Source organism: Sturnira hondurensis, unplaced genomic scaffold, assembly GCF_014824575.4.
Source record: "Sturnira hondurensis isolate 20B ecotype Veracruz unplaced genomic scaffold, ASM1482457v3 Scaffold0016587, whole genome shotgun sequence".
Taxonomy (NCBI): Eukaryota; Metazoa; Chordata; class Mammalia; order Chiroptera; family Phyllostomidae; genus Sturnira; species Sturnira hondurensis.
The window spans coordinates 415,397-442,580 of NW_028089218.1; the positions used below are offsets into that span (position 1 = coordinate 415,397).

The 27,184-nt window shown below is 51.1% G+C and overlaps 1 protein-coding gene across 2 annotated transcripts; it reads left to right on the plus strand.

Annotated features, from left to right (window-relative positions):
- Positions 1-84: 84 nt before the first annotated feature.
- Positions 85-22,858, plus strand: KIF1C (kinesin family member 1C). 2 transcript variants are annotated; one of them, XM_037066252.1, is made up of 23 exons: positions 85-304; positions 1,997-2,117; positions 2,342-2,474; positions 2,879-2,955; positions 3,308-3,487; positions 4,093-4,158; positions 4,965-5,143; positions 5,231-5,342; positions 5,787-5,864; positions 6,016-6,081; positions 6,170-6,245; positions 6,738-6,816; positions 7,027-7,172; positions 7,993-8,162; positions 8,326-8,405; positions 8,533-8,608; positions 13,338-13,417; positions 14,225-14,319; positions 17,763-17,846; positions 18,257-18,443; positions 18,579-18,651; positions 19,419-20,033; positions 21,619-22,858. In XM_037066252.1, exons 3-23 carry the CDS (start codon positions 2,369-2,371, stop codon positions 22,300-22,302), a joined length of 3,309 nt encoding a protein of 1,102 aa, XP_036922147.1. In that variant the 5' UTR covers positions 85-304; positions 1,997-2,117; positions 2,342-2,368; the 3' UTR covers positions 22,303-22,858. The 2 variants fall into 2 exon arrangements, with proteins under 2 accessions (XP_036922147.1, XP_036922148.1); XM_037066253.1 differs by lacking the exon at positions 1,997-2,117.
- Positions 22,859-27,184: the final 4,326 nt, after the last annotated feature.

A 27,184-nucleotide genomic window follows, 5' to 3' on the forward strand; every position in this document is an offset into this window, starting at 1 on the left:
CCCCTTTAACAGTCCAAGTCGCTCCCGGGCACTTCTCGGGACAGCGCGCGCGTGCGCGCGCTCATCTGTTCCCCGCCCCTTGCTCCCGCCCCAGCTCGCGCTGCCCGGGCGGGCGCCGGCCGCTGGCGCCGCTGCTGCAGCCGCCCGCCGGGCGTGAGTCCACTGCCCGCCGCCCGGGGACCCGGCGAGGGGCGGGGGTACCCCCGAACTGGCCCCGGATTTCCCCCGCTCTCGTCTCACGATTCCCGGAAAGTTTGTCTGTTTGCACTGTGCCGAGTCGCTCCTGGAGCCCTGCCGCTTCGAAGTGAGAGCTGGGGGAGGGGGTTGAGGGAGGGGACGCCCGCGGAGGAATGTGTCGGGCTAGGGGGTGGGGAGCCGGGGTCCTGGTTAGCACGACCCCGCGGGGGCCGGCTGGCCTCGAGACCCGAGATCATGTGCTGTTTGTCCTGAGGAGACGCGGAGAGGTGCCAGGCCCGGGGCAGCCGTCGGTTGGCTGGACAGGAGGACAGGGTCCGCACGGCCTCTCAGAAAGGCCGGGATCAGGGCCTCTGTGAGAACTGCCAGCACGCAAGGTCCAGGTGGCCCAAGGCCCTTTTTCGGGTGGGTCGGTGCCTCCTCAGCCGCAGCTTCTCCGTGTACTCCACTGCTCGTTTACGCTACACCGGCCCACCCCTGTAGCTATTCTCTAGTTCTTTACCCCGCTATATCCCAGCTGTGCCACCCAATTCCCTGCCCCATCCGTCGCAGCGGCCACCGGCGTCACCATTGCGTGCCTCCACCAATGTCCCTATCCCCTGTGATCAGGGTCTTGGGGTCAGGGCTGTTCTTCCTGAGAAAGTCTCTAATTTCAGCTACTCTCTTCCTGTCCTGGGACAAACCAGCCCTCTCCGCGCCCCCACCCCCAAAGCTGGAGAGGTGAGACCCAACCAACGTGACAGGAATTTGAGGTTTTTTAGGGCTTCAGAAGGGGCCCCAGCATCCCCCATCTCTCTTCACAACTCTCCACCCTGTGTCCGTGGGCGTGGGCTGCTCAGGCTCTCCTCCCAGGGTGTGGGCACCCGATCACCCACATTCCTGGGCTCCTGCCTGGCACCTTCCCCAGATCAGTGGACGCCGCCATAGCATTAGCCTCAGGCTGGGGCTGGGACCTGCCTGCTTCCTTTTCTCCTTCTTTCCCTTTTTCGGGAGACAGACCCTAACCTAAGGTTACTCTCCGCTCCCCATAAAGACACAGGTATTTTGATTTCCTCGCCCGAGGAGCCCTGGAGTTGAGGGATGCAGGATGACCCCACCCTCTCCTGCCCATTGTCCTGGATCCTGAGGAGGAAGTGCTGGGGGGCTGGGCAAGGGGTTTGGGGCCACAGGCAGATCCCAGTCCTGGGCTTTACCTCCAGCACTTGAATTTTGCCCATCGGTAATCCCTTCCTCTGTGGAGGTTGTGGGCCCTGGGTGGGAATTGGTTGCTACTTCTCCCTGGGTGACCCTGTGGGGGATTTTAGGGAAGGTTTTATGTTTGGGATTTTCTCTCCTCTTGTTTCTCTTCTGGCCTCCCAGTTTGTGCTTTTGCCCTGGAGATCTTCCTGTCTGTTCTACCATTTCTGTGTCTCTCCTTCCTTTTCCTCCCTTTACTTCCTTCATAGCCTGACCTCAATCTTGCCTTCTCTATCGTGTCTCTTGTTTGCTTGGCATCTGTGACTTTCTGCTCCTCCTCTTCCCCCTTCCTGCCACTCTCAGCGTCTCTGCCCATGTGTCCCTTTCTCTGAATTGCCCTCTGTCCAGCCTCTCCTCTATCTGACGTTCAGTACACTTGTGAGTGACGAGGAATAAAAATATCGCCATCTCTGCCCTTGGATTCACATTGCATTTGGCCACTCCAGAGGGACAGCCATTCTTACTTTTTCTAACATTGCCCCCGACCCCATGTCCCCAGTCATGCAACCCCAAACACACTTCTGGAGCCACAGGTGCCTCCTAACCACTCTTCCCCCACAACCAGGGTTTCCCCCACAGCCCCAGCTGCTGTGGCCAGGCCCCAAGTGTAGGATGGGGCTCTCCCTACGAGGGCCGGTGGCAGCCAGAGCTGATACAGCCCCCCTGGTCTGGGGCCGGGACGACAGGTAACTGCAAGCTGGGATATGACTAGGGAGAGAGGCAGAAACACATTTGGGAGTCCCTCATGAGAGTGACGTTTGGGAGGAGGGCCAGGGAACTAGGAACTGGGTTCTTGAGGGGTTGAGTAGCTGAGAAATGGGGGGTGAGAGACTGGTTTTTTGGAGAAGCTGGGAGGCAATGCATGGGTCCCCCAGCAGTTCTAACCACCTCTTCTGTGTCTGTTCTCCAGCTGAGGAGGGTGGGAGTATTGGGAGCCATGACTGGTGCCTCGGTGAAAGTGGCAGTGAGGGTTCGGCCCTTCAATGCCCGTGAGACCAGCCAGGATGCCAAGTGTGTGGTCAGCATGCAGGGCAGCACCACCTGTGAGTGAATCCCAGGAGCCTGGCTGGGCACACGCGGGGTGGGCCAGGCCCACCACGCAGGCCAGGTCTGCTGGGCTGAACCGGGAGTAGGGTTCTGCCCAGCACAGAGCAGGTGCTTGTTGTGAGGGTGGGGGTTGGGACAGGCTGGCCTTTCCATGCTCCCAGTCTCTGGGAGGGGGAATGTTGGCCTGGAGCCCTCCATTGCCCAATCCAAGGAGGCAGTCTGGTGGGGGCGGGCCCTAGGAAGCCAAAATTAGCTTTGGTGCGGGAGGGGTAGGGAGTATTAAAGGGGAGAGATGAACTAGGACAGAGGAGGGGAGTCTGGATTTGGGGGCTTGTGGTGAGTGGGTAGAGGTTGGGAGTACCTGACTTTGGCCTTCCTTTGCCCTTTCCTGCCCCCTCAGCCATCATCAATCCCAAACAGAGCAAGGATGGCCCCAAAAGCTTCACCTTCGACTACTCTTATTGGTCACACACTTCGGTGAGGTGGTTGGGCTGGGGAAGAGCTAAACAGTGGGGAGACGGGATTTAGGTCCCAGGGAGGGGCCATTGCCGGGAAATAACACCCCTGGGAGATTGGTTGGGATTGGGGTGCACGGGACCCTTAGGTTGTGACGGAGACCAGGATGAGAGAGGCAGAATCTTGTGTGATACTTAGGAGCAGCACAGGATTGGATAGGACCCTGGGATGATTAGGACTGTGAGTGGGGGTGGGGAAGCACATAGGACCTTTGGGCAATCATTAGTGATGGGGGCAGGTCTCCTGGGGCCTGGGCACTAAGAACAAAGTCATGTAGGGCTCCTGCTGTCTTTCTCTGTTCCCTTCCACCTAGGCTGAGGACCCCCAGTTTGCATCTCAGCAACAAGTATATCGGGACATTGGAGAAGAGATGCTGCTCCACGCCTTTGAAGGCTACAATGTGTGCATCTTTGCCTATGGGCAGACTGGAGCTGGGAAATCCTACACCATGATGGGGCGGCAGGAGCCAGGGCAGCAGGGCATTGTTCCCCAGGTACATGCTGGGGACCTAGCAAGGCAGCTGGGAGCATCTTCAGCTGTCCCTAGAGGTCCAAGGATTATGGAGCAAAGAGCTGGCTCTCTGAGGCCCTTAGTGACTGAGAATGTGATAGGGGATCGGAGTTGCCTGCAACCTGAACATCCAGGACCTTCACCAGAAGCAATAAGGCTCAGTAAGAACAGTCAAATCTGTGGCATCAGAGAGCCCTGCTTTGAACCCTGGCTCTATCACTTACTACTTACCTTGTCTCATAATCACTTGTGAGTGTATTTTCCCCATAGACTGGTGTGCCATAGTTAAGGTTGTGACTAGAAAAAGCCAGTTGTGGGTAACTGAGAGTTGGCCATAATTTTACCTGATTGTGCAGTGTGGTGGCCTTGCACACAAGCTCTGGAGTTAGGACGCCCGAATTTGCTTCCTGGCTCACCAAATACTAGCCTGTGGTCTTGGGCAAGCCTGAACCTCTCTGAGGTTGCCTACCCATCTGTAAAACGGGAACGATGCCTCCCTCAGGGCTCAGTTAGGGCTCAGCAGGGCCCAGACTGGGGTTGGGTGCTGCAGGTGCACTGTGAACAGTAGCTTTCCTGTGTTCTCTCCAGCTCTGCGAGGACCTCTTTTCTCGTGTTAGTAAGAACCAGAGTGCTCAGCTCTCCTATTCTGTGGAGGTAAGCCAGGTGTTTGTGGTTGGTGGGGAGGGGGCGTGGTGGTCCTGGATGGGGAGCGGAAGAGCAGAGTGATTAAGACCAAGGGCAGCCTGGCTGGTGTGGCTCAGTGGATTGTGTGCCAACCTACGAACCAGAAGGTCGCAAGTCTGATCCAGTCAGGGCACACGCCTGGGTTGCAGGCCAGGTCCCCAGTTAGGGGCGTGTGAAAGGCAACCAATTGATGTTTCTCTCACACACTGATTTTTCTTTCCCTCTCTTGCTTCCTCCCTTTTCCTCTCTCTGAAAATATATGAATAAAACCTTTAAAAAACACCCCAAAACCCAAGGGCAGTCTCTGAGTCAGATAGCCTGGGATTCTTGTTCTGCCAGCTTTGAGCAACTGATTTTTATCACCCAGCTTCTGAATTATGTTCACCTGTGAAATGGTAATGTGGGGTCAGTGAGCACATGCAAAATGCTTAGTACCATGTTTGGTGCTGAGTAAATGCTGAGTGTACATTAACTGAAATCACCTGTTTCGTACTCAGTGGCGTGTAGGGTAAGTTTCATAGTCGATATTTTGTTAGCTTGTTACTTTGTTTCTTTTGTTGAATTTATTGGGGTGACACTGGTTAATACAGTTATGTAGGTTTCAGAGGTACAATTCTGTCACACATCATCTGTATTGTATGTTCACCACCCAAGTCAAGTCTCCTTTCATCACCATTTACCCCCTTAAATTTACCCTTTCTACCTGCCTTTACTCGCTTTCCCTCTGGTTATCAACATGTTGTTGTAGCTTGTTCTTATTTGCTTCTTCCACTCAGGTGAGCTATATGGAGATCTACTGTGAGCGAGTACGAGACCTCTTGAACCCCAAGAGTCGGGGCTCTCTGCGGGTCCGGGAGCACCCCATCCTGGGCCCCTACGTGCAGGACTTGTCTAAATTGGCTGTGACCTCCTACGCAGACATTGCCGACCTCATGGACTGTGGAAATAAGGCGAGGTGAGGTGGGCCAGTGGAGTGGACAGAAAGGGAGCCAGACTTAGGAAGGTGAGAGGCAGGACCCAGTGACCACTCCTTTCCCCCCAGGACTGTGGCAGCCACCAACATGAATGAGACCAGTAGCCGTTCTCATGCCGTCTTTACCATTGTCTTCACACAGCGCTCCCATGACCAGCTCACTGGGCTGGACTCAGAGAAGGTGGGGCCCCCTACCTAGTACAGGGACAACAATGTTAGACATGGCCTTGTGTTCTCTTCCCCACCTAGCCTGGGTTTGAGTGCCTTCTCCAGGCTTCTGTAGCCCCCGGCCCTTCCCCTGTCGGACCAGTTCGGTCTAGTCTCCTATTTGCTTGTTTGTCCTTTTATTAGACTTCTCAGGCCAGGGCTTGGGTCCCATTGTCCCTTGTTCCAGCACACGTGGGCATGTAAATATCTGTAAATGAATAAATGCACCAATGCATTAGTAACCAGCTCCTCACTGTTGTCTTCATAAATTTCATTTCCTCCTGTCCCCATCCCTTGTCCCCTCCTGCCTTTCTCTTTCCCTTGCCAACTGCCCAATTCCCTTGCTGGGTGTTCTGCTGATTTCCCTGCCCATTCCCCACTGCCCCCAGCCACTTCCTACCTCTTTTCTCTGACTCAGGTTAGTAAAATCAGTTTGGTGGACCTCGCAGGGAGTGAGCGGGCTGACTCATCAGGGGCCCGGGGCATGCGCCTGAAGGTGAGGAGACTTAGGATGGACAGAAAGGCAGTGTTGGGGGCTGTGTGCAGTGGTCTCTAATTCTAAACTGGAACTCTGGCTGCAGGGAGGAGGAAGGGAAGGTGGATGGGAGAGGAGAGCCTCATTCTTCACGTTCCTCATCTCTTTCCAGGAAGGTGCCAACATCAATAAATCTCTGACTACTCTAGGGAAGGTGATCTCTGCCCTTGCGGATATGGTAAGACCTGGAGGTGGGAAACGAAGGACTCTGGGAAAGAGGACAGGAGGTAACCTACCCTGATCCTCTTCCCTCTTCCATCCCTCAGCAATCAAAGAAGCGGAAGTCAGATTTTATCCCTTACAGGGACTCTGTGCTCACCTGGCTGCTCAAGGAGAATTTGGGTGAGGGGCTTCTCCTCTCTCTCTTTGCTGACCCAGCCACCATCCTACTAACTCTCTTTGATACGTCTGACAAATCCCCTTGCCACCCCAAGAATCTCATATCCTTCAGTTGTCCCATTGACTCTCTCCTGACCATCCTTTGAAGATGTCCTGTTGCTGAGATCAGTGTCACACCCTCCCTGCCAAGCCAAGAGCCTCAGCCTCACTAACCTGGCCATCCATGACCCCTCTCTGATCCCACACCCACTGCTGACTTCACCTTCCTCTCACTGATCCCTGCCCCCTAGATGTCTGGTGTCCTCCTGACCTCACCCCTGCTCCCTCTGACTGTGAGATTTCGTGGGTAGCTCCGCAGCTCTTAGCCTCATCCTACCTTGGACGGTGCCCCTATTAGACCCCTGCCTGGGCACTGAGGCCCCCCGCCCCCGGACCCAGTATGACTTTTCTTAGGACCCAGCCCAGTTTAAGCTTTCCCCTCCTGTCCATGCATAGGTGGGAACTCACGCACAGCAATGATTGCGGCCCTGAGCCCCGCAGACATCAATTACGAGGAGACTCTCAGCACCCTCAGGTGGGGCTCTGGTGGGACGGGGCAGCATATGTAAAGTGCCAGGGGAGCTCAGAGGCTGGTAGCTCAGGACCCTGCCCATGAGACAGAGTTGACCCTCAACTGTGCCCCAATATTTTAAAACCTGGGAGGGAGGGAGAGCGGGAAATAGGCAGCAGACTAAGGTCACCTGGGCCTGGGCCTCACCAATCCCGATACCCCCTCCTCACCCAGGTATGCTGACCGCACCAAGCAGATCCGCTGCAATGCCATCATCAATGAGGATCCTAATGCCCGGCTGATCCGAGAGCTGCAGGAGGAGGTGGCTCGGCTACGGGAATTGCTGATGGCTCAGGGGCTCTCAGCCTCTGCCCTGGGAGGTAGGGCGGGGGGTGGGGTGGGGAGGGGCAGCCCAGTGCTTCCCCTTGGCTTGTGTATCCCTCTTCATTTGCCTTTGTTCAGCCCTGGGGCCAGGGAGGGACAGCTGACCACAGAGCCCTTAATGTCCTGGATGATATGGATACAGATGTGGAGCGGGAACTTATCACATCCTGACAGAAGTTCTTGTGAAACATCGAGGGTTTAGTTGACCATAAGCTTAACAATCTGCAGTGGAATGTTTTCTAAAATTTAATGCTCAGCCTCACTGTCCAAAATGCTGTTCATTTTAGAGGATGTAGAATCTGTGTTGACTGCATCAGGTGTGGATTCTGCATTCAGTCTTTGGGTCCGTCCCATTGAGGATAGTCAGGGTGCTGAGGGTCACAGTAGGAAACATGAGAGTATCCATTCTTGGGAAGATGAGGATAAGGTAGACAAGATGTTCACCTTCCCATATTTGAAGGGTAGTCTTGCAAAAGCAGTATAGTCTCTCTTCCCGGGGGTAGAACTAGAAACAAGGGGCATGGGGAACAGAGGCAGAGTTTAGCTCAGCACAGCTAAGAACTTTCTGATAGTGCATGTCATCCAACAATGGAAGGAACTGACTGCCTTGTTCAGTAATGAGCTCATTGTCCCTGAGGGGGAGCAAGCAGAGATTGGGTGCCTATTTGTTAAGGTAGGAGGGCTTCCTGCTTGGTGGAGGTTGACCAGATGTTTTCTGAAGCCCTTAGAGACTTGTTCTCTCTGAGGTCTTCTCTATGTCTCTAATCAACTACATCTTTCTTTAGCCTCTTCCTTTGACATCTTTTTCTCTCCCAGGCCTGAAGGTGGACGAGGGGAGTCCTGGAGGTTCTCTGCCAGCTATAGCATCTCCCTCTGCCCCAGCTTCGCCCTCATCTCCCCCCACACACAATGGGGAGATAGAGCCATCGTTCTCCCCTAACACTGAACCCCAGATTGGGCCTGAGGAGGCCATGGAGAGGCTGCAGGTGGGAAGCTGAAATGGGCCAGGGATGAGGGTCTGGGGGCAGATGGGAGTGTAGTTCTCCAAAGGCAGGATCAAAGAGGGAGGAAGAATCCCAGGAGTGGTGTGGGGCCCCTGCAGGTGCTTGTCCCAGATTGTCCTGATCCCTATCTTCCTCATGCCCCAAGGAAACAGAGAAGATCATAGCTGAGCTGAATGAGACCTGGGAGGAAAAACTACGCAAGACTGAAGCTCTGAGGATGGAAAGGTGTGAAAGGCAGGGCGACCAGCTGGAGCCCTGGAAGGCGTGGGGGTGGAAAGGACAGGTCAGATGCTGTGGGGGAGGAGTTCATGGGCAGTGATAGGAAGAGTAACATTTGTCTCCTTCCCTGCAGAGAAGCATTGCTGGCTGAGATGGGGGTGGCTGTCCGAGAGGACGGGGGTACCGTGGGTGTCTTCTCTCCGAAGAAGGTGAGCAAGTGGTTGGGTGAAGAGGCCTAGAGAGGCCTAGTGGACCCTGAATGCTTAGGGAAGAAGGTTGGGGGTAGGAGGGTGATACATTCTAAGCCTGATCCCTGAGGTCTCTGAATTGTACCCCCGTTATTTCTGTCCCCACTCTTGCCACCTTCTTTCTGTGTTGTCTGGCCATCCTTGCCTTTTCTCTCCTTCCATCTGACATTTAGCCAGAGAGGCAAGTGCTCAGTAAGTGCCTATGGCCAGGGACTTTAGGGACCACAGAAGGATGACAAGGTCTGTTCCCTTTGGGAGATTCAAGAGCTGTTTAGAAACTAGAAATTTACATATGTAACCTCACATGTATGTGTATGTGAGTTTATGTGTAGAATTGATCTCTGGATTCTTAAACTGGTTACAGTGGTTACCCTAGAAGAGAGGGAGTGGGCCTGGGAGATTGGATTTTGGTTGGATAGAGAGTTACTCTGAGTAGCCAAGTTTTAGCTACTCAAAAACTTAGCTAAAAAATACATTTTTAAAAGAATAACTTGGGAAAGCAAACCCGTAAAGGGACGAGAGGGGGAGGAAGCACCAACCTGTAGAATGTTGATTGTAAATGCAGTGAGAGGTTTAAAGATGGCAGCATCAGCCTGGCCTGGAGATGGGGGAGCTCGCTTTCTGGAGAAGGTGGTTTGGAAAGTGGAGCCTGAAGATGGTCAGGATTTGGGATTGGAGAGAGCAGGGAGGACATTGGCCTAAGCAAACACAGTGGAGTGTCAGTGAGTGGGGCATGCCAGTGGCTGTGATGTGCTTGCTGTATAGCGGGTGCTCAGTGCATCTTTGCTGAGAAGAAAGGAAGCAGGATAGGAGTGATCAGGCTCAGCTGGAGGCAGGAATGGTATTCAGAGCCTTTAACAACCAGCAGGGGACAGGGAAGGACTGATCAGAATGGATATCCAGCACAGCTGTATAGGCCATGCATACAGATGAAGGGATGACCTGGAGGCCAGTTTGAGTATATCAGGAATTTTTAGTCCCACTGGAGAGCTACCCTTGTCTGTCTGGTCCACCTTAAAAAAGCAAGGTAGGGTCAGGCCCTAAGTCAGATACATTGTGGTTGGGGCAGACAGGGTTACAGGGGCTGCCTAGAAGAGATGGGTTATTAGGAGGAGGACCCTCCTGGTTTCCTAAGATCAGGGTTGTCTGGGAGTTGAGCTAGCAGGGATCCTTGAACAGGGATCTGCAGAGGGGAGCAGAGTTTGCTTTGCATGGCCTAGGACACAGTGAGGGAGCGAGAGAGCTATGGGAGGGTGATGGAGTGTGGCTGCTGGGTTAGGGACCTGGTCCAGGGTGGGTATGCAGGGCTCTGGGGTTTTTCTGAGGTACACATCTGGGGGAGGGGCTACAGATGGTTCTCAATAGGGCTTGCAGCCACCCTGAGGTACAGTGTATGTACCTCAGGAGCTTCCACCATCGTTGCAGGGTTTGAAGGAAGGCAGAAAAGGGTGGAAAAACTGATGGGGTGGGTGTTTCTTCCCTGGAGGGCTCCCACTGCATGGGGATGCCACCTTCTGAAGCCTGGGGACCAACAGGGGGGTGAATTTTGTTTGTTTGTTTGTGTCATTGTTCTTATAGAGGTGCTATACACCAGAGAGAACCTTCATGTAGTGCTGAGAAGTGTGCACAGTGAAAAGGAAGTCTTCCTCCTTCCCACCCTCAGGTTCTCCTCCCAGAGGCAAGCCCTATTATCAGGTTCTGTTGTGTTCTTCTGGAGATAGCCTGTGCACACACTAGTGTGGGTTGTGTATAGCTAGCCACAGGTGGGTGTGCATGCAGGCGCATGTGTGTGCATACCTGGCCTCTTTTTGGAATAGTAGTGGTTGTATGTTTTATGTTTTTTCATGTAACAAAGGAATTCTGGCTAGTCTTCATGGTGTCAGAATATTCTGTCCTATTGATGCAGGATAACTTATTTAGCCAGCTTTCTACTGATGGTCACTTAGGTTGTTTTTTTATTCTTTGATACTATAAACAATATTACAATGGGTGGTCTTATAGATAGGTCTGTTTCCATAGAAAAAAATCCCTAGAAGTGGCAATTCATGGTCAAATAGTGGCTATGTAAAATTTTTTATCTGTGTTTCGTCCTCTGAAGATGATAAGGATGTCACTTTATACTCCTGAAAGCAGCATACAAGAGAGATCACGTCCCCCCACCCCCTTCTACTTTTTAATCTTTGCCAATCTGGTAAAATAGTATTTTACTTTTGCATTTTCTCAAGGTGGTGAGGATGAACGTATTTTCATATGTTTACAAGGCGTGTATGTTTCAGGAGGGAGAGCTGGTAGACTTACAAATGGGAAATGCGTTTCGTGGCTTCAACCTGGGAATGGTGGGGTGGGGGGATTGGGTCCTAGGGGAAACGCTACCGTTTGTCTTGGAGAGAGCCAAGAGCTTTTGGGAAAGTCCCCTCTTTCTGGGACTCCCACCACCTTAAATAGGTGGTTTTTAAACCTGGTTTGGGGCCTTCTTCATGTTCACGGGGTGAGGGGAAGGACAGGACCAAACTTTGGGTCCCCCACCCCCAGCTTCATTCTGAGTGCCTCCCTGCTTATCAACTTGACATATTAGGCTTCTAGGTAAGGTTTCATTTGAACAAAGGGTTCCAGGGCTGAACAAAGATTGAAAAGCCCTGCCCTAAATCATGTCCCCTCTCCCAAGGGGTAGATCACTTTCTGCTCCCAGGGCCCATCAGTGTTTTCCATTTCTGACACTGCAGTGTTGGGAGGGGCATAAGAGTCCCTTGGGAGAAGAGGAAGGGTGACAGCAGTGATCATTGGGGTACCTGGGTGGAGGGGCAGACACATGGATGCACGTCATACCCATCATGGGCATGGCCTGCCGTCACCATTCAGGGGGTCCCTGAAGAAGTATGGGACCCAGACTACTGGCTGTTTCCCCTACAGTGTGTGCCTTCGTGCCTCCATGCTGCTGTTCAGACTCCTCCTTTAACTGGAATGCTCTTCATTCTGCACGTCCATGTCATCCTTATCCTCAAAGATCAGCTCCCACGCTGCCTTCCTGTGAGGTCCTCTCGAACCCCCTCTGAGCTCCTGCAGTTTTTCACTTTATTCCCCTTTGCATCTGAGCCCCTCCCAGGATATGGCATGCTCAAGTCCTGGGAACAAATGAGTGAATGAATTAATGAGCTAAGTGAAGGTGTGAAAAAACCAGAACTTGGCTGTGAGCCTTCTATTTCCCACTTGCAGTGTTGCCAAATCTCATCTCCCCAAGTCGACTCTGATTTCCTACTGACAGGACAGCAGCATCTGGGTTTGATTCATTTCTGTGCCCCACTAGCACCTCACAGGGTCTGTAAAAGTAAGTCCTTATAGAAAAGGGGCAGAGGATCCTGTATTCAGCTGGAAGGCAGGGAAAAGCTTAGTGGAGGAAGTGGCATTTGAGACAGACCGTGAGGGAAGTGAATGATTTTGATGGGTCGGGGTTGGAGGGAGGCTGTTCCTGGTGAGGGAACATGGGGAGCATCTCGCAGGGGTGGTCAAGGATGAAGGAGGTCTTCTGGAATGAGTGCTTAGCAGTCCATGGGGTGAGAACACAGAAGGGGAGAGAGGGGCCCTGGAAAGGGGCTTGAATGGTGGGCTGGGGCCCCAATGTGGAGGAGGCCCAGGGACACCAGTCTAAAAAGCAGTTAAGTCAGGTGGGCATGGAATGCCGCCTGGAGAGGTCCGGGTGGAGAAGCATGACACGACTGTGGTGTGGTCTGAGCAGAGAAGCTGGGAGACCCCTGGAGATGGCAGGAAGTCAGGCAGGCCCTGTGGCAGGGTGGGCTGAGGTGGCAGATAATAGGGAGGGAGACTTCTCCAGGCTTGGCAGCAGTGGTGTGAGGCGGGTGTAGAGGGAGCAAAGCTTGTATACTTCCCAGAGTATGTGCCTTGGGAGGGCAGGGGTGTCGCTAGAGAAACATGTCAGGGAAAGGTGCTTGGGGAAGGGAATGGGCTGAGTTTTCAGTGTGGAGCAGCATAATGATCAGCCATTCAGATGGGTGGATTTGGGCAGGGAGGCCTTGACAGGGACATTACCAGGCAGCTGCTACAGTGACTCTGGCCCCGGGTACGGCAGGGCTAGGGACAGGAACTACTTGGGGAAGTCTACTGTGAAAGTGGGTCTGTTTTATAGACTTTCAAATTGAACTGACACTTATATTTTTTCATTATAATTATAAAAGTAGTCCATACTTCTAAGAAATTAAAGCTGAAATAAAAGGAGGGAAGTACCAGTCCCCTAACCCAGTCTCTTCCTATACTCCCCAGAAGTGGCAAGGTACATTTTAAAGGAAGAAATGATGAGACTTGGAAACAGAGGGACTACAGGGAAAGCAGAGGCAGCGGTGGGTGGATCCTAAGGTTTCCGGTCAAGGGGATTTGTGGGTCGAGGTGCCTCTGAAGAAATGGGGCCTTAGGGAAAAGCTTGCTCACCTGGGAGGGGTGGATGGGTGGGACTGTTTGTAGGCTGCTTGTGTGTGAGGAGAGGGTGGGTTAGGCTGCCCTGAAAGTGGTTGGGGTAGGTGGGAGTAAGGATGGTGGGAGAGTTCTCTGATGAAGGGAGGAGGAGCAGCCCTCTGCACTGGAACCTGGACAGATGTCTGCTGAAGCTTCTTCCCTCTCTCTGTGGCATCCCTCTGGCTGGCTCTCAGGATCCTCCCCTGATCACCCCCCTTTCCCATAGACTCCACACCTGGTGAACCTGAATGAAGATCCCCTGATGTCAGAATGTCTGCTCTACCACATCAAAGATGGCATCACCAGGTAGTGTCTAATCAGTGACCTGTGGGGCAGCCTGTCATTTTGGGGTGTGACTGCAGAGGGATGACCACACTAGTGATTCTCTTCCCTGGTGACCTCACTGTAAATACCCCGGATGTCAGGACAGCTGATTCCACAGCCCTGCTCACTTTCTAGGCTTCCTGGGAAGTTGCTGAGCCTGGCTCCTAAGCAACTGTCCTGCCTCACCCACCACTTTACCTGGGTGAGATGCCTCTGGGACTAAACTGACCCGGTGCGTGCAGGGATAGCGTCTGACTGAGTGAGGCACAGAGTGGGTTGGAAACTTAGACCACCGTGTGCCTAGCCCTTAGCACCACTGCCTTGGCCTCCCTTGAGACCCTCTCTGTGGGTGGAGGGAATCATGGTCCCAGTCCCATGTGGTTTAGGGACAGTTCCTGTGTAGTTGGTGGCTTCACTGGCTGTTGCTAATGTATATTATATTCCCGGGGCTTGGTGCCTCTGAGGTCACCTTCTGGAGTTAAAGAGGTGAGGGTGTACCTCTGCATGGCAGAGGACACTCATCCCACTCCGGGTTCCCTTTAGTCCTCTGCTGGGTAACAGTGACTCAGGACCAGGGCTTTGGAGTCAGGCAGATCTGGGTTCAAATTGCAGCTTCACCACTGCTGGGTTGCCTGACCTTGGGCAAGTTACTTTATCTCTCTGAGCCTCATCTTCCTCATCTGTGATACAGAAATAATTACACTTATAGAGTTAGTTGAACTTGTATTCAGAAGGGGCTTGGTGAGTGTCTGGCACACACTTAGGAAATGTTGGCTACTGCTTCCCCAGGGTTGGCCAGGTAGATGTGGACATCAAGCTGACCGGGAAGTTCATTCGGGAGCAACACTGTCTGTTCCGGAGCATCCCTCAGCTGGACGGAGAAGGTAATGGCTGAGGGAGTGAGAGTGGTGTGGCCGGGCAAGGAGAGAGACAGGTCTCATGTTTCACAGCACCTCTGAATTGGGCACTGGGTGTGTAGCCATGTAAGAAGAGATAGGTCTTCGTGGTCACAGGGGCTTTAAGTTCATGGCAAGCAGCTGGGGATATCAAGGGCCAGGCTGCCTTCACCCACCCTGCAAGTGCCGGCTGCTGCCAGAGCAGTGAGTGGGAGGGGTCCCCAAGGCAGAAACAGAATGCTAGCAGGCCGAAGGGTGAAATTTTGGTGAAGAGGAGGTCTGCTTCCTTCCTTGATACTTTTTATCCTGAAATAGCACCCTGGTCCGTTTTTATGGAAAATTGTGTTTGTTCCAGTGGGCTATCTGAATTTATCTTTGGAAAACCTACTTACCAATCACATTATGACAATGCTTTCAGGGAGTTAATTGGCCTGTGTGTCCCTCTGATTCTAAAACTTCCAGGGATTTTTTAGCCTTATATGGCCTTAGCTGCAAAAGCTTTCAGGCATCACAAGTCCTACAGGTGAAGGTAGTAGCCTGTCTGATAAAATAATACTCGTGTGGTTCAGGGGTATTTTGAGATTGCCATTTTGTTCTCAGTCAGTCATTAAAAAAAAAAAAAAAAAAGAGCCCTGACTGGTGTGGCTCAGTGAATGGAGTGCTGGCCTGTGAACCGGAGGGTCGCTGGTTCGATTTCCTATCTGGGCACATGCCTGGGTTGTGGGCCTGGTCCCCGGTAGGGGGCATGCGAGACACAACCACACACTGATGTTTCTTTTCCTCTCTCTTTCCTTTCCCTTCTCTCTAAAAATAAATAAATAAAATATTTTAAATAAAAAAGAAAGAAAAGAAAAGAAAACCAGAATGATTTGTGTTCAATTAGGCCCAAGTGAAGTTGAGCTCTAGCAAACGATCTGGCTGGGGGCGTGGATGTTGCGCACGGGCTCGTCATCATCTTCATGCATTGTGTGTCACAAATCCGAAAGGAGTGCCCAGTCTGATGCTTTTGAGGGCACAGGGAAATGGGGCATGTAAGGTCAGCTCACAGAATTTTGTATTGATTGATTTTGGAGAGAGAGAGAGAAACATCAGTTTGCCCTTCCACTTACTCATGCATTCACTGGTTGCTTCTTGTATGTGCCCTGAGTGGGGATCAAACCTGCAATCTTGGTGTGTCGGAACTATGCTGTAAACAACAGCCCCCTGGCCAGGACAAAATCAGCACATTTTAAAAAATAAGAAACACTATCATGTGGCTTAAAGCTCAGGTTTAAGACATGCCCATTGGGCTTCACTTGGCTCAGCAGGTTAGTGCAGTTGTTCTGGTCTGGTCCAGGTCCCCAGTGGCAGCAAATGCTTCCGGCACTGTGGGCTAAAAGCTGTTGAATCAGTTCAGCCTAGTGGGTTATTGCTGAGTTCCTCTTCTGCGGTTACCTCCAGTCATGTGCTGGGGTGATACCAGAATCACCCAAGGGCTGTGGCGTGAGCCCACCCTCAGAAGCTCGGAATGTGTTTTGACAGGTGACTGACAGGTGTGAAACACCATTACATCCATAAAGCAGCCGATGGATCTGTGCCCCAAAGATTGGGGCCCTAAATGTTCGGTTCATCTGGGTCTCAGTTTTTTAAAAAATATTTTATTTATTTATCTTTAGAGGGGAAGGGAAGGAGAAAGGGAGAGAAACATCAATGTATGGTTGCCTCTCATGTGTCCCCTGCTGGGAACTGGCCTGCAACCCAGGCATGTGCCCTGACTGGGAATCGAACCTCGATCGTGTGGTTCGCAGGCCCACGCTCAATCCACTGAGCTACACCAGCCAGGGCTGGGCCTCAGTTTTTATAGCAGATTTAAGACTTGACCAAAGATAGGCAGAGAGGAGGTGGGTGCAAACCTAGAAGAACAGTTATCTACCATCTACTTTGTGCCTTTAATTTTCTCATGCAGTTCAGGTAATGGAACTGAGGCTCTTGGGAGTTGGGGAGTTTGCTAGTACAGCTAGAGGACAGCAGAACTGCTCTGAGCTCTGCTCTCAGTACAGGCTGCTGTGGGTTCCTGGATATGGAGAAGGCTGCCCTGGCCAGCTCAAGCAAAATCCTCTCCTTGCCCAGCCCCTTTCCCTCTCTAATACCTGTCTTTTCCTGACTTTAGATTACCTCCTGATTTACTTGTTTACTGTCTGTCCTACCAGCTGGACATGAGCTCTGTAAGAGCCGGACTTCTGGGTTTTTTTGCTACTATACTTCCATGACCTAAAATAATGCCTGGGAGATAGTAGGGATGCAGTATATTTGTGGAATGAATGAGTGAATTTTGGGTCATGATAATAAGTAAGGGCGGGCAGAGACTGGTATCCATTACAGGCACCCCATCCTCTCTGCCACCTTCTTTCATTGCTGTTCTGGGGCATATGGTGATGCCTTAGTGCTCTCTCTCTCTTTTTTCCCTTCTCCATCATTTCTGCCCCTTGAAATTTGAGGCTTCCTTTAAGCATCCGCTCAGAAATCACTGCTTGGCCATAATCATTTCTAGTTCTCTGTGTCTAAGTTGAGTTTGTCTCTGCTTTTTCTGTACTCACATAGTGTCAGTAGTCTCATCTCTGCCTCATCTTACAACTCACTCTGATCTCTCTATTACAACGAGCATAAATAAGTCACATTCACATATCATTTTATTAGCACTTTCAACCAGTCTGGGCTAATATCTGTGATATTTTATAGTTTACGGAAGTTGGGTGATTTGCTCAGTGCCCCTCAGCTCAGGATTCAGTTTCAGAGCCTGGATTTTTGGGATACAGGGTTCCCTCTATGATACCAGGGCATTGCTCAAGGGCTGGAAGCTGCCTCATGCATCGTTGTGTCTCAGCAAGCAGTGGGCTTGGTGATTTGTTCAGAGGAGCACTTTTGTAAATGTTTGGGTTGGGGTGACTTTATCTTGTCCTGTGGAGAAAATTATCTGTTTGTCGGCTGTGGCTTGAGATTAGTCCAGTGGCATTTTGCAGGATGCATCAGACAGAACCGGGCTGGGATCCTGCTGGAGAAACCCAGGCTAAGCCAGGGATAATGTTAGTTGGAAAGGAAGGAATGGACATCTGTGAGGCAGCAGTGACGGGGCCTGATGACCAGTTGGCTATAAGAGATGAAGCCCCCTGAGAATTACTGGTTTGCTAAGCTGCTGAGGGGAGGGTGGAGGTGGGTGAGGACAGAGCCCCTACAGAGGCTCCTGGGCATTTTAGCTGGGGCTCTAACCCTCCTTCTGCTCTTCCTTTCCTTTGCTGCCTGCCACCAGAGGGGCCATGGTACCCCTAACAGGTACTGGGAGGTGGAACTGGGGGTGCATGTATTTGGGGGGAGTAATTCAAGATGGGAGTATGACCATAACCCTTCTACCCCCAGAGTCTAATCACTTCCTTTCCTTTCTCTCTCCCCCTCAGTGGTAGTCACCTTGGAGCCTTGTGAAGGAGCCGAGACCTATGTCAATGGGAAACTTGTGACTGAGCCACTGGTGCTGAAGTCAGGTAGAGAAATGTTACAGAGCAAGGGTTCTGGACGTGGCTGTGCATAGGAAGTCCTAGGGCAGAGCTCCCTTGGTGAATCTTAGGGAAGTATCCAGAAATAAATAGGAAACAGCATGTAAATATGCAGAAGGAATGGGAAGTGAAGATCAAGGAGCCAGGTTTTAGTTTTCCTTTCTGTCCTGGGGAAACAGAAGGAGGTTGCCAAACTTCCCCAGGTGCCTTTGGCTGTCAGGGATGGGGTGGTTCCTGATGTCAGCCAAAGGAGTCTTGGTTTTGACCACCCTCAAGCATGGTATGATGAGATAACTGGACCCCGGGACTTGTGGACAAGACCGTTGTGTACCTTGGGCATGGGGGTGAGTTTGCTGCTGTCAGGGAGCAAGTCCACTTTCCCCTCCTCCCATCTCCAGGGAATAGGATTGTGATGGGCAAGAACCACGTTTTCCGCTTCAATCACCCGGAGCAGGCACGGCTGGAACGGGAGCGAGGGGTTCCCCCACCCCCAGGACCACCCTCTGAGCCCGTGGACTGGAACTTTGCCCAGAAGGAGCTGCTGGAGCAGCAAGGCATTGACATCAAGCTGGAGATGGAGAAGAGGTGTGAGGAGAGGGTGCTCTGTGCCCGGGGGCCCTCTAGACTGTCTCTCCCGTCCCAGCCTCCTGTTGTTGGACACCCCACTGAGGTGGCTCCAAAATCCCACACAGCTCTTCCTCCCTTCCTACCTAATCCCAGGCTGCAGGACCTAGAAAATCAGTACCGGAAAGAAAAGGAAGAGGCTGATCTTCTGCTGGAGCAGCAGCGACTGGTGAGGAATCGTTGCTGGGCATGGTGGGACATGCAGAGGAAGAGGTGTGTTGGCGGGCACGTGAGCAAGCAGGCTGGCAGCATGGCACTTTGATTCTGCTTTTGGTTCACATTGTGAGCCTGAATGGGAAGTGGGCCTGAATGGGGTCAAGGGTGGGCGTGCATCTGGGAGGACACTGTGCGAGAAATGTGAGGGAGGGCGGGCACTGTGTATGTGCAGGGAGCTAGAGTTCTTCCCAGTTGACCAGGGCTTCCCAGACTCCAGCTGATCTTGTGGCCACTCTGGTTTTTACCGTAGCTGAGTACTACCTGTACCGCTCCTTACTTAAGAGTGGTTTTTTCTCCACTTTTTTTTATTGTTGTTCAAGTACAGTTGTCTCTATTTCCCCACCCCCACCCACCCCCACTTCCTACCCATTTTGGTTTTGTCCATGTATCCTTTATACATATTCATGAAAAAGGAGTGTTCTTCATGTGGATTTACTTTTGAATCTTTTCCTCATCCTCAGCAGTAACACATATGCAAGAAACCTAGACTTGCTATAGCTGTAGCTCATATGTGTCAGTCACATTCTCTGTGCCAGCCACTGTCCCCACATGTGGCATGCATTAACCCTCAAAGGGCACCTGTGAGGAAGATAGTGTGTCATTTGCATTGTGTGGACAAGCAGTGGTTAAGCACCCGAGGGTGTGTGGTTCTGATGGACGTTTCTGGTGTTGTTGGGATGTCCTTAGCCTTCTCCTTCTTTGCTCTCTCTGTGGCCCCAGTATGCGGACTCTGACAGTGGGGACGACTCTGACAAGCGCTCCTGTGAAGAGAGCTGGCGGCTCATCTCCTCTTTGCGGGAGCAGCTGCCCCCCACCACAGTCCAGACCATCGTCAAGCGCTGTGGCCTGCCCAGCAGTGGCAAGCGCAGGGCCCCACGCAGGGTGTATCAGATCCCCCAGCGTCGGCGGCTGCAGGGCAAAGACCCCCGCTGGGCCACCATGGCTGACCTGAAGATGCAGGCAGTGAAGGAGATATGCTATGAGGTGGCCCTGGCTGACTTCCGCCATGGGCGGGCTGAGATTGAGGCCCTGGCTGCTCTCAAGATGCGGGAGCTGTGTCGTACCTATGGCAAGCCGGAGGGGCCCGGGGATGCCTGGAGGGCTGTGGCCCGAGATGTCTGGGACACAGTGGGCGAGGAGGAAAGCAGCGGAGGTGGGGGTGGTGGTGGTGAGGAGGGAGCCCGGGGGGCTGAGGTGGAGGACCTCCGGGCTCACATCGACAAGCTGACCGGGATTCTGCAGGAGGTGAAGCTGCAGAACAGCAGCAAGGACCGAGAGCTGCAGGCCCTGAGGGACCGCATGCTCCGCATGGAGAGAGTCATCCCTCTGACCCAGGTATGGAGGGCTTGGGCCTGGCTTTCTCCCTTCTCTTCTTCCCTCCTCAGTTGTTTCGTTTTGAAATCTGAACCTCCCTCCAACCCCCTTGCCCTTCTTGCTTTCAAAAATTTTACTGACGTATAGCAGCTTTTTTCAGTATAGTTTGTGAATTATGTGCCTCAGTCATTAGGGCACTAACTGAAAGTGCAGATTCCTGGATTCTACCTCATATCTACGGAATCAGCAGCTTTGGGGGTGAATCTGCATATATGATAAGTACCAAGGTGTTTCTGAGGTTCAATACAATTTGAAAACCACTGATATAAAGTGCACATTTCTTAAGTTACCACTCGAATATTCACACACATAACCATGTGAATATTCACATTCTCATAACCATGCTGTCCAAGGATGACCGTTTATTCTGTAGTAGCCGCTGTGCTGAGCACTTCTGTGCCACCTCCTTTAATCTTTGCAACAGCCCGGTGAGGGGCAGTGTTATCACTGATCCCTATTTTGCAGGCATTCACTCAATAATACATATGTGAATGCTTGCTGTGCACCAGATGTGGTAGCAGCACTGGGGCTGTGCCACAGACAGAGTTGCTGCTCTGTTCCAGCTTGACTTCTGCTGGGGGACAGCAGGTGGTCAGCCACCACAGCTCATGGTTACTGAAGGCTCCCTTCCCCGAATGCAGCTCCCTCCCCTCTCACTCTCCCTATGCCTGCCACTCTGGCTTCCTTGCTGTTCCTTGAACTTTCTGCACATACTCCTGCTCCAAGGCCTTTACACCTGCTGTTCCATCTGCCGGATGCTTTTCCCCTGAAGTCTCACAGCTTGCTCCCTCACTTCCTTCAGGTGTTTCCTGCAAGGATAACTTCTCCGTGAATCTCTTTCTGGCCATTCATTGCAGTCACCCCACCCTGGCCTCCCATCCCCCTGCCTTGTTCTGTTCTTCTCCATCTCAATACATATAATTTATAATTTATATAAAGTCTGTTATGTAATTTATACACTTATATATAATATAAATAATATATACCAAATAGTTTAAATATATAAGCTTATACAGTTAACTTTTCACTGAAGTGTATGTACCATGCTATATATTTTTCTTAGTCATTTATCAACTATCTCACCGCACTAACATGATGGCGAGGATTTTGTTTCCCTTTCTGTTAACTTTCATATCCCCAGGGCACATCATTTATTCAGTGTTTGCTGAGTGCCTACTATGTGCCAGACACTGTTCTAAGAACTTTACATTGTTTAAGTCATTTAATTCTTAGAAGAACCCTGTGCAGTGGCTACTATTGTTATTGACCTCCTCTTACACACGAAGAGACTGAGGCACAGAGAGGTTACAAGCTGAAGCTCCAGACCACATGGCTGTGAAGGGGCAGACCAGGATTGAACTCAGACCCCCTGGTTTCTGAGCCTGTCCTGCTAAGCCTCCATTCTTCAGTTCCCTTACCTCTGAGCCCCTCTGGGGACCCCTTGACATCCAGCCACTCCAGGGCCTTCTGACTTCTCTCAAATCCACTGTGCTCCGGAGACAGTTTTTCTCACATTCCTTTGCATTTTCTTTCACGCTTCTCCCAGGATCATGATGATGAGAATGAAGAAGCTGATGAAGCTGCCTGGGTCAAGCCCCCAGGGTCAGAGGTAGTAGAGGAGGAAGCTCCTGGTGACCACGTGACCTCAGCCCGGCCTACTTCACCACCCCAGTCAAGCTTGGAGCGGGTGTCACGGCTGATGGAGGAGGACCCTGCATTTCGTCGTGGTCGCCTTCGATGGCTCAAGCAGGAGCAGTTGCGGCTGCAGGGACTGCAGGGCTCTGGGGGCCGGGGTGGAGGGCTACGCAGGCCTCCAGCCCGCTTTGTGCCCCCTCACGACTGTAAGCTACGCTTCCCCTTCAAGAGCAATCCCCAGCATCGGGAGTCCTGGCCAGGGATGGGAGGTGGGGAGGCCCCAGCTCCACCCCAACCCCCTGAGGAGATTACTCCTCCACTGGCCACCCCTGCCCGCAGGCCACCAAGTCCCCGAAGGTCCCATCGTCCCCGCAGGAACTCCCTGGATGGAGGGGGCCGATCCCGGGGAGGAGGTTCCACGCAGCCTGAACCCCAGCACTTCCAACCTAAAAAGCACAACTATTATCCCCAGCAGCCCCAACCATACCCAGCCCAACGGCCCCCAGGGCCTCGCTACCCCCCATACACTACTCCGCCTCGAATGAGACGGCAGCGCTCAGCCCCTGACCTCAAGGAGAGTGGAGCAGCCGTGTGAATCCCATATTCTAGGCAGAGAGGGCCTAGTGGGGCCCCTTGCTGAGGGAGAGAAGATGCCTGAGATGCTGCTTCCCCAGAAACCGTGGGGTAGGGAGGCTCTAGAGATGAGAGAAGGTTCGAGTAGGTGCTAGATGATGTGGGGGTGATGGGCTGGAGGCCAAAGGAAGGAAAAGGGCACGGAGTTGCCAGGAGCAAACCAAAGTGAAGGAAGAGCAACGGGAAGCTGCCTTGGGGCCACCCCTTGCAGAGGGGAGTCCCACAAACGCTGCTATGGGTGGGGTGGGGCTGGGGTGCTGTGTAGCCAGTGTTTGACTTTTTTTTCAAGTGGGGGCAAAGGGGAGAGAACCTAGAGTGAGACAAGTTCTCCTTCCTGGCCCTTGTCTTAATCTGTCTTGTCTGTGGTGGTTTCTGTTTCCAGGGAGGCGTGGTGGGATCATAAGTCATTCCCCTCCCCTTCCAGGCCTCCTGCTGTAAGTGGAGGACCTGTGTGGTTGCTGGTTTGGCTGGGCTCCCATGCGGATGTGGGACCCTTCAATAAAGGATAGCAAACAGACTGAGCTTGTGGCTGGTGGTTTGGTTTTGGTGTCTAATGGAGGTGTAGATTACATAAGTAAGATTCATGGGCCTTTAGTGAGCAGCTCTGAATTTTTACGTAGATGTGATCCCGTGCAGTCACCACCCAAAGTAAGATACAACAACATACCCACCTTGGTTTCTCTCTTTTTTTAAAGATTTTATTTATTTACTTTCAGAGAGAGGGGAAGGGAGGAAGAAAAAGATTGATGTGCAAGGATTCAGTTCCCTCCCACATCCCCAAAAGCAGAGACCTGGCCTGCAGCCCAGGCATGTGCCCTGACTGGGAATCGAACCTGTAGTTTTTTTTTTTAAATATATTTCATTGGTTATGCCATTACAGTTGTTCTAATCCCCCCCTTTAGTTTATGTCCATGTGTCTCAAGTTCTTTAGATTCTATATTTCCCATCCTATTGTTGCCCTCCCCACTATCTATTTTCTACCTACCATCTATGCTATTTATTCTCTGTACCTTCTCCCTGCTTCTCCTCCCACTCCCCTGTTGGTAACCCTCCATGTAATCTTCATTTCTATGGTTCTGCTCCTGATCTAGCTGTCCTCTTAGTTTGCTTTTGTTTTAGGTGTGGTTGTTAATAACTGAGTTTGCTGTCCTTCACTGTTCATATTTTTTCTTCTTTTTCTTAGATAAGTCCCTTTAACATTTCATATAATAAGGGCTTGGTGATGATGAACTCCTTTAATTTGACCTTATCTGAGAAGCACTTTATCTGCCCTTCCATTCTAAATGAAAGCTTTGCTGGACAGAGCAATCTTGGATGTAGGTCTTTGTCTTTCATGACTTGGAATACTTCTTTCCAGTCCCTTCTTGCCTGTAAGGTCACTTTTGAGAAATCAGCTGACAGTCTGATGGGAACTCCTTTGTAGGTGACTGTCCCCTTATCTCTTGCTGCTTCTAGGATTCTCTCCTTCATTTTAGTCTTGGCTAATGTAATTATGATGTGCCTTGGTATGTTCCTTCTTGGGTCCAACTTCTTTGGGACTCTCTGAGCTTCTTGGACTTCTTGGAAGTCTATGTCCTTTTCCAGATCGGGAAAGTTCTCCTTTATTATTTGTTCAAATAAGTTTTCCATTTGCTCTTTCGCTTCCCCTTCTGGTACCCCTATAATTTGGATGTTGGAACATTTAAAGATGTCCTGGAGGTTCCTAAGCCTCTCCTCATTTTTTTGAATTCTTGTTTCTTCATATTTTTTTTTGTTTGGTCATTTTTTTTCTTCCTTCTGGTCCACTCCCTTGATTTGAGTCCCAGTTTCCTTTCCATCACTATTGGTTTCCTGTGCATTTCCCTTCATTTCACTTAGTTCAGCCTTCATATGTTCCTCTAATTTGTGACTAAAATCAACCAGTTCTGTGAGCATCCTGATCACCAGTATCTTTAACTGTGCATCTGATAGGTTGGCTATTTCTTGGTCACTTAGAATTATTGGCTCTGGGGCTTTGAGTTCTTCTTGAGTCATGTTTTGGTCTTTTTGCACCTATTGTGTATGAGGAACAGAGTCCTAGGTGTTTGCCATGGCGGGGCAACTTAGTCGCTGGGTTGTGACGCTGTATGTGGGGACGGGGTCAGAGAGGGGCAATGGCAGTCCCCTCTCTGCTTCCTGCTGCTGGGGCCTGTGTCTGTCTCACTGCTGGCTCCTTCGCTGGTTTATCTCCTCATGAATGTGTGACCGCCTGGTCAGCCTGCCGCCTTATGCCCTCACTGGGTCTGCCTGTTGCTACCTCACACTTGGGATCTGCCCATGGCTGCCCGTGCACCTGGGTTGGGAGATCTTTCCTGCCTGACCCTGCTCTGCTGCTGGCTCCGCCCCTCTTACTGGTCCTGTTGAACGGTTTGTTGTTGTCGGACTTCTGTATATTTCAGTTTTCTGTGTTTTGGCTGCATTTTTGTTACTGAAACTTTGTTGACTTTAAACTTGGTTGTGAGAAAAGGCACAGTGTTTCCATCTACGCCTCCATCTTGGTGAAGTCCGAACCTGCAGCCTTTCAGGATGAAGGCCAGTACTCAATCCACTGAGCCACACCAGCCAGGGCTAGCCACCTTGGTTTCTTGAATGTTCAACATCAGGTTTCCTCCCTTTGGAGTGCATGACTCATTCTTTATTTCCCTTTCATCTTTGCTTACCCAGTGTCACCATCTCTGCCCTCAACACTGCTGTGGTCCAGGACTAAGGAAAGGGGGAGGGATGAGGGGAGGTAGAGGGAGAACAGGTCTGTCAACACTTAGCTGGCTGTACCTAACAGGAAATTGAGGCTCAGGGGGAGGTTCTTCTTTGTGTATTCACCTAACTGTTGGAAGGTCTCTCAAGTAGCCCCAGTTTCCCTAGAGTCTGTGCCACCTTAGGTGTGTGCACCGGGGAATGTGTTGAGTAGGCTGCTGACACATGCTGTGTTCATCCTGTTTCTCTTTCCTGCCTTTGTTCAGGGTCCATGCAGTGTCTGAGTAGTAGTTTGTCATAAGACTTTTCAAGAAGGATGCTGACGTGGAGAAACAAGCCCACGGCAATGCCATACTGTAAAGGTTTTGCAGCTTAGATCGCATCCCTGCTCTGCCTTCACCTTGCCAAACCCTGGAATCCCCATGTTTTCATCTCATTCTCAGGAAAACATTTCTACACACTTGGAAAATCGAGCTGCTGCTCCGTGGCTTCCTGGTGTCAGTCCTGAGGTGCAAGCAGCCAAACCACAGGCGACATCCCAGGTGCAGCCAAACCACAGCCCTGGGCAAGGGTGTGATTAGTTTACTCTCAGATTCTGTACCCTAATTCTGGCTACCTTTGTTTTGGCACCTTTGACTGTCAGGTCTTCAGGGACCTGTTGACAGTGATTCAAGATCTGGACTGTAATGGATAGTTTGGTGACAGTGTTTACTTGAGCAGTTTATAAGCTGGTTGGTGAGACTAAATGTGAGCAAGAAAATGATGGAATAGGAAGTTCTCAGTGGGTCAGAGCAAGCTGAGTGGTACAGACAGCGCAGTGGAGTTAAGAAGGGAAAGAGTTTAATAACTTAAAATACAGTTGGATTATTTTTCTCTAATCTTTTGTCAATGTGTTTCCTGATATTTTTATCCATTTCTGGCTTCCAAATCAATCTTTAAAAATGTGCTGAAATTTAGGTTTTATTCAGAGAAGTGCTTACAGATAGATCTCTCATATATTCTTCACATCAGCATGTCATTGTTAAAACAGCCTTGTAAAGTAGGTCTCTCTTCTGTCCCCATTTCCCAGATGGGAAGACAGGTTTGAATAGATTCATGAGTGACCAAAGGTCATACAGTTCTTAGGAGGCAAAGTTAGGATTCCAACCCAAGTCAATGTGAGTGAAGCCCAGACTTTATGTCACTTTTCCTTCTAGAAACCATGCTGCCTTCTTCTGTTAGGTCTTCTCAGTTCTTTGATGAGTCTGTCTCTAGTTTCCGGTCTCTCCCTAAGTTGCCCTGTGAAGGAGTGAGAACCGCTCTTTGTGGGCCTCCTCCAGAATCGGTGGCAGAGGTCGCCCTGACAATCTGCCAGTATTCTCACTTGCCCAATTTGGACATTTCTACAGTTTCACCCTTCATTTCTTTAGAAATTCCATTTGCATTTTTTCATTTTTCTCTCTGCAGTCTTCTTTCCTTTCGTATTTTTCATTTGGACTTTTTGTTCTTTCACTGGAATTTTTGTATCTTGAGTATAAGATACAAAAAAGGCTTTGGGGATTCCCAAGCCTTGGGAGAAAAAAGACAGTCTTATACCTTTTCTATATTCCTAGCTTCTAATTTGGTTTGGTAGGAAATTGTTCTTTTCCCTTTTAAAGATCTAATGTCAGCGGCTACCTGATGACATTTGGTTTCAGGCGGACTGTGGGTAGGTCCTACTTACCATCCCCAAAGACTACTTGCATCATCATCTCATTCCCTCACACGGAGTCTTTAACCCTGAGTGGCCCTGGCCCTGCTTCCTGTACCGGAAGAGTTTTAGAGAACGCCCCTCCAGCAGGCTGGCTTTAAGTATCATACTAAACCTAACTTGGCTCACCCCCTCTCCCTATAGCCCTGGTATTCTGCAGTGCTTCATTATCATCTCTGGCTACCCACTAAGGTCGACTTAGTGTTCACCTTTCCAGGTCAAAGGCCAGCAGCCTCTGCCTCGTTACACAAGTTCTCACTCTTCCCATCCACTTCTGTCTTTCTTGAAAGGCAAGAGGACACTAGCATCATCTGCATGTATGTGTCATCTAAAGTTCTGGTCACCAGATGGGTGTGTAGAAATTGTGTCATCCCTGAACAATTCCACAGTTGCAAGAGCTTAC

What these genes read in the sequence shown, in the direction of transcription:
- KIF1C (XM_037066252.1), top strand. Translation starts at nt 2,369, where the DNA reads ATGACTGGTGCCTCGGTGAAAGTGGCAGTGAGGGTTCGGCCCTTCAAT. An exon ending in GAGACTCTCAGCACCCTCAG is followed by an intron (nt 6,817 to 7,026) that starts GTGGGGCTCTGG and finishes CTCCTCACCCAG; the next exon opens with GTATGCTGACCGCACCAAGC. An exon ending in GAGTCATCCCTCTGACCCAG is followed by an intron (nt 20,034 to 21,618) that starts GTATGGAGGGCT and finishes CGCTTCTCCCAG; the next exon opens with GATCATGATGATGAGAATGA.